This window comes from Penicillium canescens (assembly GCF_028828765.1).
Source record: "Penicillium canescens strain IBT 15451 chromosome Unknown utg000003l_segment0_segment0, whole genome shotgun sequence".
In the NCBI taxonomy this organism is placed as follows: domain Eukaryota; kingdom Fungi; phylum Ascomycota; class Eurotiomycetes; order Eurotiales; family Aspergillaceae; genus Penicillium; species Penicillium canescens.
In genome coordinates, this window is record NW_026703965.1 from 1,742,482 (window position 1) to 1,754,549 (window position 12,068).

The 12,068-nt window shown below is 50.4% G+C and overlaps 4 protein-coding genes across 4 annotated transcripts; all 4 read left to right on the top strand.

The window, feature by feature from the left end:
* Positions 1-322: 322 nt before the first annotated feature.
* Positions 323-3,271, top strand: N7446_004101 (GH92 family glycosyl hydrolase; the record flags this gene model as incomplete). The annotated part of the gene is made up of 9 exons (XM_058512850.1): positions 323-727; positions 794-940; positions 995-1,079; positions 1,165-1,680; positions 1,736-1,826; positions 1,884-2,565; positions 2,617-2,687; positions 2,744-2,836; positions 2,893-3,271. The coding sequence occupies 9 exons, from the start codon at positions 323-325 to the stop codon at positions 3,269-3,271; spliced, it is 2,469 nt and encodes an 822-aa protein (XP_058374179.1).
* Positions 3,272-4,039: 768 nt separating this feature from the next.
* On the top strand, positions 4,040-4,529 carry N7446_004102 (uncharacterized protein; the record flags this gene model as incomplete). Its single annotated transcript, XM_058512851.1, has 2 exons — positions 4,040-4,042; positions 4,179-4,529. The coding sequence occupies 2 exons, from the start codon at positions 4,040-4,042 to the stop codon at positions 4,527-4,529; spliced, it is 354 nt and encodes a 117-aa protein (XP_058374180.1).
* Positions 4,530-6,036: 1,507 nt separating this feature from the next.
* N7446_004103 (glycoside hydrolase family 16 protein) lies at positions 6,037-7,180 on the top strand (the record flags this gene model as incomplete). Its single annotated transcript, XM_058512852.1, has 2 exons — positions 6,037-6,830; positions 6,883-7,180. The coding sequence occupies 2 exons, from the start codon at positions 6,037-6,039 to the stop codon at positions 7,178-7,180; spliced, it is 1,092 nt and encodes a 363-aa protein (XP_058374181.1).
* Positions 7,181-8,425: 1,245 nt separating this feature from the next.
* Positions 8,426-11,890, top strand: N7446_004104 (bifunctional cytochrome P450/NADPH--P450 reductase; the record flags this gene model as incomplete). Its single annotated transcript, XM_058512853.1, has 3 exons — positions 8,426-8,546; positions 8,611-8,856; positions 8,916-11,890. The coding sequence occupies 3 exons, from the start codon at positions 8,426-8,428 to the stop codon at positions 11,888-11,890; spliced, it is 3,342 nt and encodes a 1,113-aa protein (XP_058374182.1).
* Between the last annotated feature and the right edge of the window lie 178 nt (positions 11,891-12,068).

Here is a 12,068-nt window from a genome sequence, read left to right on the forward strand (position 1 = left end):
CCGTCCAATGTAACATTCCCCCATACTCTTGCCGATCAACTATGTCATCGCACGCATCGACCCCGGGCACAGATGCTTGTCACCGCTGCTCACAGTACTAGTACATAGATGCGGGGTATACAATTGACTATGAATTTTTCATTAGGAATCCGCTCAATCGAAACCAATTCCCCCAGACCTCGAATGCCAGGGTTACACCGCAGATCTTCACTCTCGCGCTGGAATGTATAAAAGCACGCAAGGTATAGCTTCCCCTTTCCACCCACCAAAACCCAGACAGGAAAATAGACCCTAACCCCTGGCCTCTCTTTACAAACGTAAAATGCACCTCCGGTTTATGCTCTCGTCCACCGGTATCGCAGGACTCCTACTTCTACATCCCAACCCCACAACAGCCACCCAAACAGACCTCTCCCAGTATGTGAACGCCCTAATGGGCTCCGAAGGCCCGGGGCCAGGCACAGGATTTGGCGGCGGTGATATCTTCGTGGGTGGTGCGCTGCCGTTTGGCGTGGCTAAAGTCGGTATTGATTCTACTGCCGCGAACTGGAGTACTGCTGTTCTTAATGGTGGTTGGACGCCCGATGGGAATGTTACTGGTATTAGTATGATGCATGAGAGTGGTACTGGCGGGTCGCCTAAGTATGGGTTGATCTCACAGATGCCTTTGACTTCTGTTGATACGCCGGTCAATGTGCTTGATAATTTGACGTATAGCCAGCCGAGGGTATGTGACTTTGTGTTGGGCCTATTGAGATGCGTCGTGGGATGAAGAAGCTGACTTTAGTTTTAGGTAGGCAGCGATACTGCGAAGGTTGGCTACTACAAGACAAATTTGCAGAATGGAATCACTGTGGAGCTTTCTGCATCTCGGCATGCTGGCATCATGGAGTACTCGTTCCCGGAGGGCGAGAAGCATGTGTTGATTGATGTATCTCATGTACGATACCTGAATTGTCCTATCAGAAAAACTTAGAACTAACAGTCCGACTAGTATCTACCTGGCTCTCCTGGCGATGCAAACGGCCAAATTTTCGCAGGAGGCGAGATCCAGATTGAAGCCAATGGCAAAGCATATAGTGGGTATGGAACGTATGCTGGAGGATGGAACAATGGTAATCCCTAAAACCAAGTTCACAAAAACGACATCTAACAAGACAGCAGGAGCTCCATTTACTGTCTACTTCTATGGGGAATTCTCTACTCCTCCAGACAAGTCGCAGACATTTTCTGGCGTAAACACTGATCCCATGCCCCGATACCAGAATCTGGCCAACGGCGGAATAAGCGAACCAACATTCAAAAACACATCCAAAAAAGTAACGTCTGGACCAATGAACAACCGCATTGGTTTGCTACTCAGCTGGAAAGATGGATCTGCTTCGCATATTACCTCGCGGGTTGGTATCTCATCTATCTCCATCGACCGTGCCCGTTCCTACATCCAAAAAGAGATCCCATCATGGAAATTGAATGACACAGTTGCTTCTGCGGTCAAGGAATGGAACACAGATGTTTTCAACAAGATCCAGGTTCCGCTCGATGACTCTGCCAATATGACCCATGTTAGGCTGCTGTACAGCTCGTTGTATTTTATCCATCTGATGCCATCGGACCGAACTGGAGAGAATCCCCTGTGGGACTCTGAAGAGCCTTATTGGGACGACTTCTATACAATGTGTGAGTGCATTTATTATGGTATCCCCACCGTATAATTTACTAACCACTTCCACAGGGGACATTTTCCGCTGCACAGTCAGCTTCTATCACATCTTCCAGCCGGAATACTACGAGTCCATGATTCGAGGATTGATTGATATTTGGAAGTAAGTAACAACAGACCTTTAGTCAAAAAGACTTAGACTAAGCGTTCCAAACCACAGACACGCAGGATTCCTTCCAGACGGCCGCTCCGGAAACTGGAACGGACTTGTCCAAGGAGGTTCCGACGCAGACAACGTGCTAGCCGATGCATACGTCAAAGGCATGCGAGGCGCAATCAACTGGACCGAAGGTTATGCGGCCATGAAAAAGGACGCAGAAGTCACACCCTACAACACCTTCGACCCAACAGATATGACAGCAAGCACAAAAGAAGGCCGTGGTGCTTTGGATGACTGGAAGGAATTGGGGTATGTATCGCAGGACAGGAACACGCGGTGTATCTCGCGCACAGTTGAATATAGTTTGAATGATTTTGCAGTCAGCCAGGTTGCTGCTGGGGAAATGCCCGGTGACCAGGAAAAGTATCTTAATCGATCGGCTGGGTGGCAGAATATTTGGAATCCGGATGTGAGGAGTTTGGATTTCACAGGGTTTATGGCGCCACGCTTCTCGAATGGGTCGTTTAATGATAGTGGGTATGATCCGTTGGTGTGCTATGGGTGTGAATGGCAGGATTATACGTATGAGGCGATTCCGTGGGGTGAGGTAATAATCTCTTGGTATTTACTAGAGCTGACTTTTGGGCTTGCAGAATACTCCTTTGTGATTCCCCATGACGTGAAAACCCTCATTGAGTTCATGGGAGGGGAGGAGACATTCGAGTCTCGACTTGATTTGATGGTAAGCACGAGAGTCTCTGAGACCGCATACAATTACTGACAGTATCTATAGTTCAAACCAAACATGTCTGTTCAAAACCTCGGCGCAAATGGCGCAGCCATAACCACGCTGATCAACATTGGGTATGTAGCGTGGAAGTATTCTTATAGTAATGACCAAAGGACTAATTGCAACATAGCAACGAACCCGATTTTGCCACGCCATATCTATACAACTACATCAACAAGCAAGCCAAGAGTGTGAATCAATCACGCAGTCTAGCCAATCAATAGTAAGTATACCAATGTGCCGTCCAATCCGAGCCCGCTGACAATTTCTCCGGAACAGTTTCAAGGATACAGCCTACGGAATCCCCGGAAACAGCGACGCTGGCGCAATGAACTCCTGGCTCTTATGGCAGATGTTGGGTGTCTACCCAATCGTCACGCAGCCTGTCTATCTACTCTCGTCGCCCTGGTTCCCTGATCTCAATATGACAATTAATGGAAATAAGACGCTCCGGATCTCTGCTAGTGGTCTTGAGAATGGGTATTATGTGCAGAGCGTTAAGATCAATGGTAAGCAGTGGGGAAAAAATTGGTTCGAACACGATGATGTTATGACGAATGGTGGCACGATCGAGTTTGATCTTGGGGCGGATGCGAAGGCGTGGGAGATTGGGGATGTGCCGCCTTCTCCGGGACATGTGCAGTTGAACAAGGAGTAGGGGCGTTCAGTCCGCTAGAAGACATTGAATGATCACCATTGACCAAGCCTGCCTAGGATGGAATATATTACCTACGACCAAGCGCAGCATTCAAAGTATATTTCATTGTTCTCTTGATTCCAGTTCTCGGCGTTTCTCCACAACAGGAACTTAATCGTCCGTTACACTTCTTCCCCGCATCCAACCCACTAGACAAGACTTTCTTTGTGGCATGCATACATGTAGAGTAGCGAGGTACTGTAGGTAGTGCACGCAAGTGGGTTCGCCCCAAGATTTACAGGATTCACAGGATTCCCAGTATACTCCATAACCGAGGCCAAACCAGACTCAGGATGACCCATGTAGCAACACAATTGCAAGAAATCTGACCAGTAAGCCGCTCCAGCAGCCAATCGGCAGCCCTGCTCAATCAAACAAGAAATTCCAAGTTTGAAAAAGCGAAGATCGCACCTCTTCCAGGGCGCCAAGGCCGACGTCCGCTTGACGTCAGAAGCGGGAGAGGAGGTTGGGGGTTGAATAGATTGCGCGTTAACTTAGGGCTATAAGATGTGAGGCTCGGGGAGATTTCCCCCCCTCTTCCCTTTCCTCATTGTGTGGGTGATTCGTTTCAAATCACTTTATATACACACATTACCCACGTTTGGTGTGGCGAGCTCCAGCCAGCTGCAGACCCACCTGTTCTGCATACCATTACCAGCCACCAGGCCAGGAACAGTTTGGAATTCTCCGAGATCAGATCGAGATCAGACCAAAGTGTAGACTGCAGTCATGGTAAGCAGATACACATATTCACATACATCCATTGATATGTACATCTCAACCCAATCCGTGGCTCCGATGCCCGGCCCGAACAAGAACCACGGATCAAACCTCGAATTGTCCAACAGCTAACCAAATCTACTTCCAGGCTCCGATCAATTCCATTTTACCGAGACAATCAAGCGGCGCCAACTGCCCGAGTACTATAACCAGCGGGGGAATAGCAGGCATTGTCATCGGCTCGATCGCAGGCACACTCCTGCTCCTCTGGCTGTGGCGTGTATTCCGCCTGCCGGGTGCGTGGAGCGGTGGCGACGAGCCGGACGTCGGATACCGACCGCCCATTACCCGCAGTAGCGCGAGCAGTCGCGGTCGGAGAAAGCGCCGTCGTGGTCCGGGAACTTATGTTGACTATGTTGAGAAGCCGACGAGTACGCGGCGGTATCGGGATCGTGATGATTTGCGTCGGCCGGCTAAGGTTTATTTGACTGATCCTTGAATCAGTGGATGGGGATGTGGGGGATGTTCCTTTTTTTTTTCTTTTTTCTTTTTCTTTTTTTGATCATCTTGGATTGGGATTGGGCGGAGGGATCTTGAACTTTTGACTGATCAATTGGCGCAGGTGATTCTGCCTATTTTTATTGCTTTTGATCTCGGAGATATGGGTATGGATATGGTATGGGGTGGGGTGGGCCGTGGATGGACCAGGTTCAGGCTTGGAGCCTGGGTTATAAGACATGATATGAGTGACGCTTTGTGATATGAAGCTTGATGACTGATGATTATGAATCTTGGGATGAATTCCAAGATTGCCAATCGGTGCTTTGTTTCTTTAATTGTCTGATTGTGATTTGGGCGAGTTTTCCCCTGTTGCGATCTGAGATGCATGTTTAGAAACTTGTTATGACCTTTCACGTTGAAGCACGTTGTATACATTTGGTTGCCTACCGAATATATGTAGGACAGCGGGAAATGAGCAGGCCTGCCCAGGTGTATAGTGTACTTGGCATGGTCAAGCTAGACCAAACCGTGTAATCACCGAAGACAGTGGCGTCCGATCGATCACCAAGTTGACCCCTGATTACAGTCGAGTTCATCCAACGGCTCTGGAACGAACGCCGCAGCCGTCACCGCACTGTTATCGGCGAATAAGGGGTCATGACCCTGACTAGTAATTCGAGGTAGCCTCGTGTGATGGGCGACGGTCCCACCCGACAGGGAAAGGGAAAAAAACTTGGGTTAGACATCTCCACTGGGGAGACAGGGCTTGGCTTCTAGATGAAGTTTTTATTGGCCCCGACAGGCGGATACTCATCAAAGTCAGTTCAAGAACAGGCCTGAGGAACCGAACAGAAATAGATTGACAGAATCCTTGAGTTTTCAAGGGGCATGTGCATGAGTAAGTCAAATGGGATCTTCATTGCAGATGATTTTCCTCAACTGGTCTAGACCGGAACTTTCCGCTAGTGGAACCAAGGTGGTTAGTTTTCTTCCTTCAGCGATAGGACATCCTTCAATGTAAGAAAAACATCTCGGATAATGTACTGTAAGCAAAGATAATGTATGGACTAGAAAGTACGAAGTATACAAACACCCTAAGCAGCTTTAATTACCCCTGCGGGACCTTATCGTTCTCAATTGCCCAACCAATCAGGGACGTTATCACCCAAAAGTAGACTAGTCTCAGGCACGGGGCCCTGGGGCTTACCCGATGAAGTTAGTCACTGAACTAAAATGGAGCTCCCTAACGGTATCAAGTTAGCCCAGACCTGCCCATAATCTCTGCAGCGTAAGGAGAAACACAAAAATAATACAACGCCTAAAACACCGCTAGCCTATAAGCCCACTTAGCCTTCCCCTTTCTCTTCTTCCATGTACTGACTGCTGGCCTTCTCGTGCAATCGGCACATCCACTCTTTACTATCGAGCTTCGTTCTCGAGTCCATTCTTTTGAATAGTCATTCTTTTAGACCAGCAGCAGACCTGATCACATTCATTTAGATATCATGTGGTACTCTCTTGCTCTACTGGCCCTGGCCAGCTATGCCACCGCCCAAACGTCAACCGACTGCAACCCGTTGAACGTAACATGTCCCGCGGACCCAGCTCTAGGAACAGAACACACATGGCACTTCAACACCACCCTAGACGAAACCATTTGGAACATGACCACCGGAACCTACGAATACGGTGATGACGGTGCCGAGTTCACCCTTACCGAAGAGGGCTCATCCACCCTCCTACAATCCAACTTCTATATCTTCTTCGGTGTCGTGGAATCGCACGTCAAGATGGCCAAGGGCGCCGGTCTGATCAGCAGTGTGGTCCTGGAATCGGACGACCTGGACGAGATCGATTGGGAGTGGGTTGGATATAACACCAGCCAGGTGCAGTCCAACTTCTTCGGAAAGGGCAACGATAGCACATTCGACCGCGGCGGTTACCACCACGTCACAAATGCAGACTCCGAGTTCCACAACTACACTACCTATTGGGACCAAGATAAGCTCCAGTGGTGGATCGACGGCGATATGGTCCGTCAGCTTAACTACGATGATAAAGGTACCCTTGGCGGAAAGAACTACCCGCAGACACCCAGTCGTGTCAAGTTTAGTCTGTGGCCTGCTGGTCGGGAGGGTGCTGCACAGGGTACAATCGATTGGGCTGGTGGTCTGGTTCAATGGGACGATGCTCCTTTCACCATGACCCTTGGAAAGCTCCGTGTGAAGGATTTCCACACTGGAAAGGAGTACACTTACTCAGACCACTCAGGTTCCTACGACAGTATCGACGTGGTTAGGTAAGTTCGAGATTGATACAAGTCATTAGAACATAGCTAACTCTACGTCCAGTGGAAACTCTACCACTCTCACAGAACTCAACAAACCCCCGCCCAAGTCCCTGGCCGAAAAATGGGACGACCTGGGCCAAGGAGCCCACATCGGAATCTACTGTGGCGCAGCCGGAGCAGGTGTACTTGGCATCGCAGCCTTCCTCATCTTCTGCCTGCGCCAGCGCCGCAAGGGCCGTCTCGAACACGCCCTTGATGACAGCCGCTACGCCGAGAACCGCACCGAGATGCAGAACTTCCAAAATGACTGGAAGCAGAGCGAGTGGAAGCACGGTGGCTACCAGCAGGTCAGCAACTAGCCTTGAAAGTTGTATTCCACGAACCTGCATCCCTTGTTTTCCCTCTATAATGAATTGTTCTGTGATTGGTTTCCGCTCCGTTGCACAGTATGTCCGGTCATTCAGCTGTCGCCATGCCACTCCTCGGGCCTCTGGTGACCAACGGAGTCGGAATAATGACCATTTTCTCTCATCTCAGGCTTCCTATCACTTGCCTCATCTCTCTTTCTCTCTCTCTCACTCACTGTCTTCGCGTTGCCCTGCAGAGCCCATTCGTTCCGCCTGCGCCTCCGTTTCTTTTGATATCCCACTTTTTGGCCTTGGTCGAAGATTCCCTTCGTTGGCGTTGTTTAGACCGCCCGATGCTGTGCCGTTTGCAAGCTCATATACATGTACATACTTTAACATATAAAACGGGTTTTATTTCAATTGTTGGGGTGTGTTGTTCCAGTGTTGTTCCAGTGTGGTTGTATTCCTTGCGGGCCTTGCCCGATCGGGGCGATGAGTATCCGACACTCTAACAGCCAAAGAATGACCATCCATTAACTCTTCCAACACAGCCACCTTAATGCGATTTGATCAAAAACGGATGGTTGCCTATCCTCATGCAGCTTGTGCTAAGATTAGCGTATCACACCTTTCAGAGACTTATTCTGGGGGGTTATCCCTGCAGTATGACTTCATCTGGAGAATTTGACACGAGTCCTATCCTTATGTATGGACGATATGGTCGGAGTCGGCTTGATTTGTATACAGCTCCGTGGCTGATGGTTTCGGAGCTCCTGATCCTTATGGCACTGTGTGAGCAAGATGTGAGCATTGTGTTCATTATCTATGCCGAATCTCCGATCATAAGGTCGGGATTCACGTCAAATCCGACCGACACTTACACTTCACTTGACTGCCAAGTTTAGCTCTCGGCGCGATTAATATACGACAACGATGATTGGCCTTCGGACACGCCTAACCCGCGGTGGAACTGCTTCCAGAACAATGTGAAACACGGGATTTACTTGTTGTGACATCAAGTGAGAGGCCGAGGTTGGATTATACTGTTGTTGGAACCTTATAAGAAAACACTCTCCTCCTCGATCTGCCTCTCAGCAACATCGCCTTTAAGCTTCACCTTCACCTATCAATATTGCAATCGTCGACGCCACCGGATTTGGTCGCACGGGATCTCCCAACCCCGCCATCTGATCCACTTACACGCCAATCTTCACGTCTGCTTGTCTCCCATTGATCTCATCTTCAAATCCACATATTATGAGCTCCGTGAAAGAGGTCCCCATCCCGGGGCCAAGGGGCGTCCCGATCTTGGGCAACATCTACGACATCGAACCCGAAGTCCCTGCCAACAGTTTCGAGCTACTGGCCGAAAACTACGGTATGCTAGATCAACCTACAACAAGCAAAGGGATCGACTAATTCGTTTAATATTCATTTGGCAGGCCACATTTTCCGATTGACTACCTTCGGCAAACCCAGAGTATTTATCAGCTCGCATGAGCTGGTCGATGAAGTATGCGACGAGGAACGATTCACAAAGATTGTTTCAGCTGGTCTACATGAGATCCGGAATGGTGTCCACGATGGTCTGTTTACGGCCAACTATCCCGGCGAGGAGAACTGGGCTGTTGCTCACCGTGTCCTCGTTCCTGCGTTTGGTCCTTTGATGATTCGGGGGATGTTCGATGGTGAGTATATTCCATGTGGAAAGCAACCAAGGGAGCAAGTATAACTGACATTTGAATAGAAATGTACGACATCGCCACTCAACTCGTCATGAAATGGGCGCGCCAGGGCCCTACCGTGCCTATCGGCGTAACGGACGACTTCACCCGCCTAACACTGGACTCCATTGCCCTCTGCGCAATGGGTACCCGCTTCAATTCATTCTACCACGATGAAATGCACCCGTTCGTCGAGGCTATGGTTGGCTTGTTGGCTGGGTCTGGAACTCGCGCTCGTCGGCCTGGTTTGATTAATAGCCTACCGACCAGTGAGAACAACAAGTACTGGACGGACATTGAGTATCTGCGGAACCTTGCTCAGGAGCTTGTTGATAACCGGAAGGAGAATCCGGTTGAGAAGAAGGATCTTCTTAACGCTCTCATTCTGGGACGGGATCCGCAGACTGGCCAGGGTTTGACTGATGACTCGATTGTGAATAACATGATCACTTTCTTGATTGCTGGTCATGAGACGACGTCCGGCATGCTGTCGTTCCTATTCTACCATCTCCTCAAGAACCCCAGTGCCTACAAGAAGGCACAGGAGGAAGTTGACCGTGTTATCGGCAAACGCAAGATTGTTGTCGAGGATATGTCGAAGTTGCCATACATCACAGCTGTGATGCGTGAAACTCTCCGTCTGAACCCAACTGCCCCAATGATCGCAGTCCATCCCCACCCTGATAAGAACAAGGAGGATCCAGTAACACTGGGAGGCGGGAAATATGTCCTGCACCCAGACGAGACCATCGCTCTCATGCTGGGCAAGATGCAACGCGATCCAAAGGTCTATGGCCCTGACGCCGATTCCTTCAAGCCCGAGAGAATGCTTGATGAGCACTTCGACAAGCTACCAAAGAACGCATGGAAACCATTTGGCAATGGAATGCGAGGCTGTATCGGACGGCCATTCGCATGGCAAGAGGTCCTCCTGATTGTGGCTATGCTCCTCCAGAACTTCAATTTTGAACTAGATAACCCTAGCTACGACCTTCGCATTAAGCAAACACTTACCATCAAGCCTAAGGACTTCCAGATGAAGGCAACTCTGAGACATGATCTTGATCCTACCCAGCTCAGCATTGCTCTCGGTGGTGCGCCGACGGAGACTGCTGCTGGCAGTCGGGATCGCAAGCCAAAGGTTGCTGCACCTGTCGATGGCCAGTTGAAGCCTATGCACATCCTGTACGGGAGCAACACTGGTACTTGTGAGGTATTCGCCCGCAGATTGGCTGATGATGCCACGGCCTATGGTTATGCTGCCAAAGTCAGCTCTCTCGACTCCGCTAAGGAAAACATTCCTAAGAGCGATCCGGTTGTTTTCATCTCTGCTTCATATGAAGGCCAGCCCCCGGATAACGCGGCTCATTTCTTCCAGTGGTTGAGTGAGTTGAAGGGAAGTGATCTGGATGGTGTCAACTATGCGGTCTTTGGTTGTGGACACCATGACTGGTCCTCCACTTTCTACCGCATTCCCAAGGCCATTGACCAGCTGGTCAAGGACAATGGCGCCAACAGGTTATGCGAGATTGGTCTTGCCGATGCAGCCAACTCGGATATGTTCACTGATTTCGACAGTTGGGGTGAGACTTCATTTTGGCCAGCTCTCACTGCTAAGTTTGGCGGTGCTAGCCCTGAGAAATCGACCAAGCCGAAGTCATCATTGCAGGTTGAGGTCAGCTCGGGCATGCGGGCATCAACCCTCGGCCTGCAGCTTGAAGAGGGCTTCGTTGTCGAGAATCAGATTCTGACGCACCCCGAAGCCCCAACAAAGCGCATGGTGCGCTTCAAGTTACCCTCAGAGATGACCTACCAGTGCGGTGATTACCTCGCCGTCCTACCAGTGAACCCAAGCCAAGTCGTCCGCCGCGCAATCCGCCGATTCGACCTCCCATGGGATGCCGTGCTCTGCGTGAAAAAGCCCTCGCAGAGCTCAAGCCCTCCACCCTCCATCCCCATTGATGTCCCAATCTCAGCCTCCGAGCTGCTATCCACCTACGTCGAGCTCTCCCAACCCGCCTCAAAGCGTGACCTGAACATGCTAGCCGACGCAGCCATCGATGCCGAAACCCAAGCCGAACTACGCTACCTCGCCTCAAGCCCAAGCCGCTTCACCGAAGAAATCGTCAAAAAGCGCGTCAGCCCCCTCGACCTCCTAATGCGCCACCCAGCCATCAAACTCCCAATCGGTGACTTCCTAGCCATGCTCCCACCAATGCGCGTGCGCCAATACTCAATCTCCTCCTCACCTCTCGCCAACCCATCCGAATGCTCAATCACCTTCTCCGTACTAAACGCCCCAGCCCTAGCATCCACAACCGAAGGCACAGATCTCATCGAACAATACCTCGGCGTAGCATCAAACTACCTCTCAGAACTCCAAGTCGGCGAGCGTGCCCACATAACCGTGCGCCCCTCCCACTCGGGCTTCAAACCCCCCATCTCACTCGAAACTCCAATGATAATGGCCTGTGCAGGCAGCGGCCTGGCCCCATTCCGCGGATTCATAATGGACCGAGCAGAGAAGATCCGCGGCCGTCGCAGCTTACCAAATTCAGATGAATTACACGACGGCCAGCCCGCCAAAGCGGTTCTATACATCGGCTGCCGTACACAGGGCCAGGACGATATCCACGCATCCGAACTGGCTGAGTGGGCGGAGCTCGGTGCTGTCGATGTCCGGTGGGCGTATAGTCGTCCCACAGATGGAAGCAAGGGTCGGCATGTGCAGGACCTCATGCTTGACGACCGGGTTGAGTTGGTTGAGTTGTTTGAGCAGGGTGCGAGGATTTATGTTTGTGGTAGTACCGGGGTTGGTGGGGCTGTGAGGGATGCTTGTAAGGAGATGTATCTTGAGAAGCGAGCTGCTAAGATTGCTGAGCTTAAGGAGAAGGGGGAGACGCCTGTTGATGCTGAGCTTGGGGATGAAGAGGCTGCTGAGAAGTTCTTTGATCGCTTGAGGACTGCGGAGCGGTATGCTACTGATGTTTTTACTTAGATTTGCGGGTTTGGATGTGAATTTATAACATGCCATTCGTACATTCTAAATTATATCTCTATTATCCTCCTTTCCAAGGCTAACTTCTACCTCGCCGAAGGTCTAAATGTAGCCACAGCCAATCAGAATACAGTTCCTGACACTCCCCACATGCCATCCACGTGACCATAAAACTTCA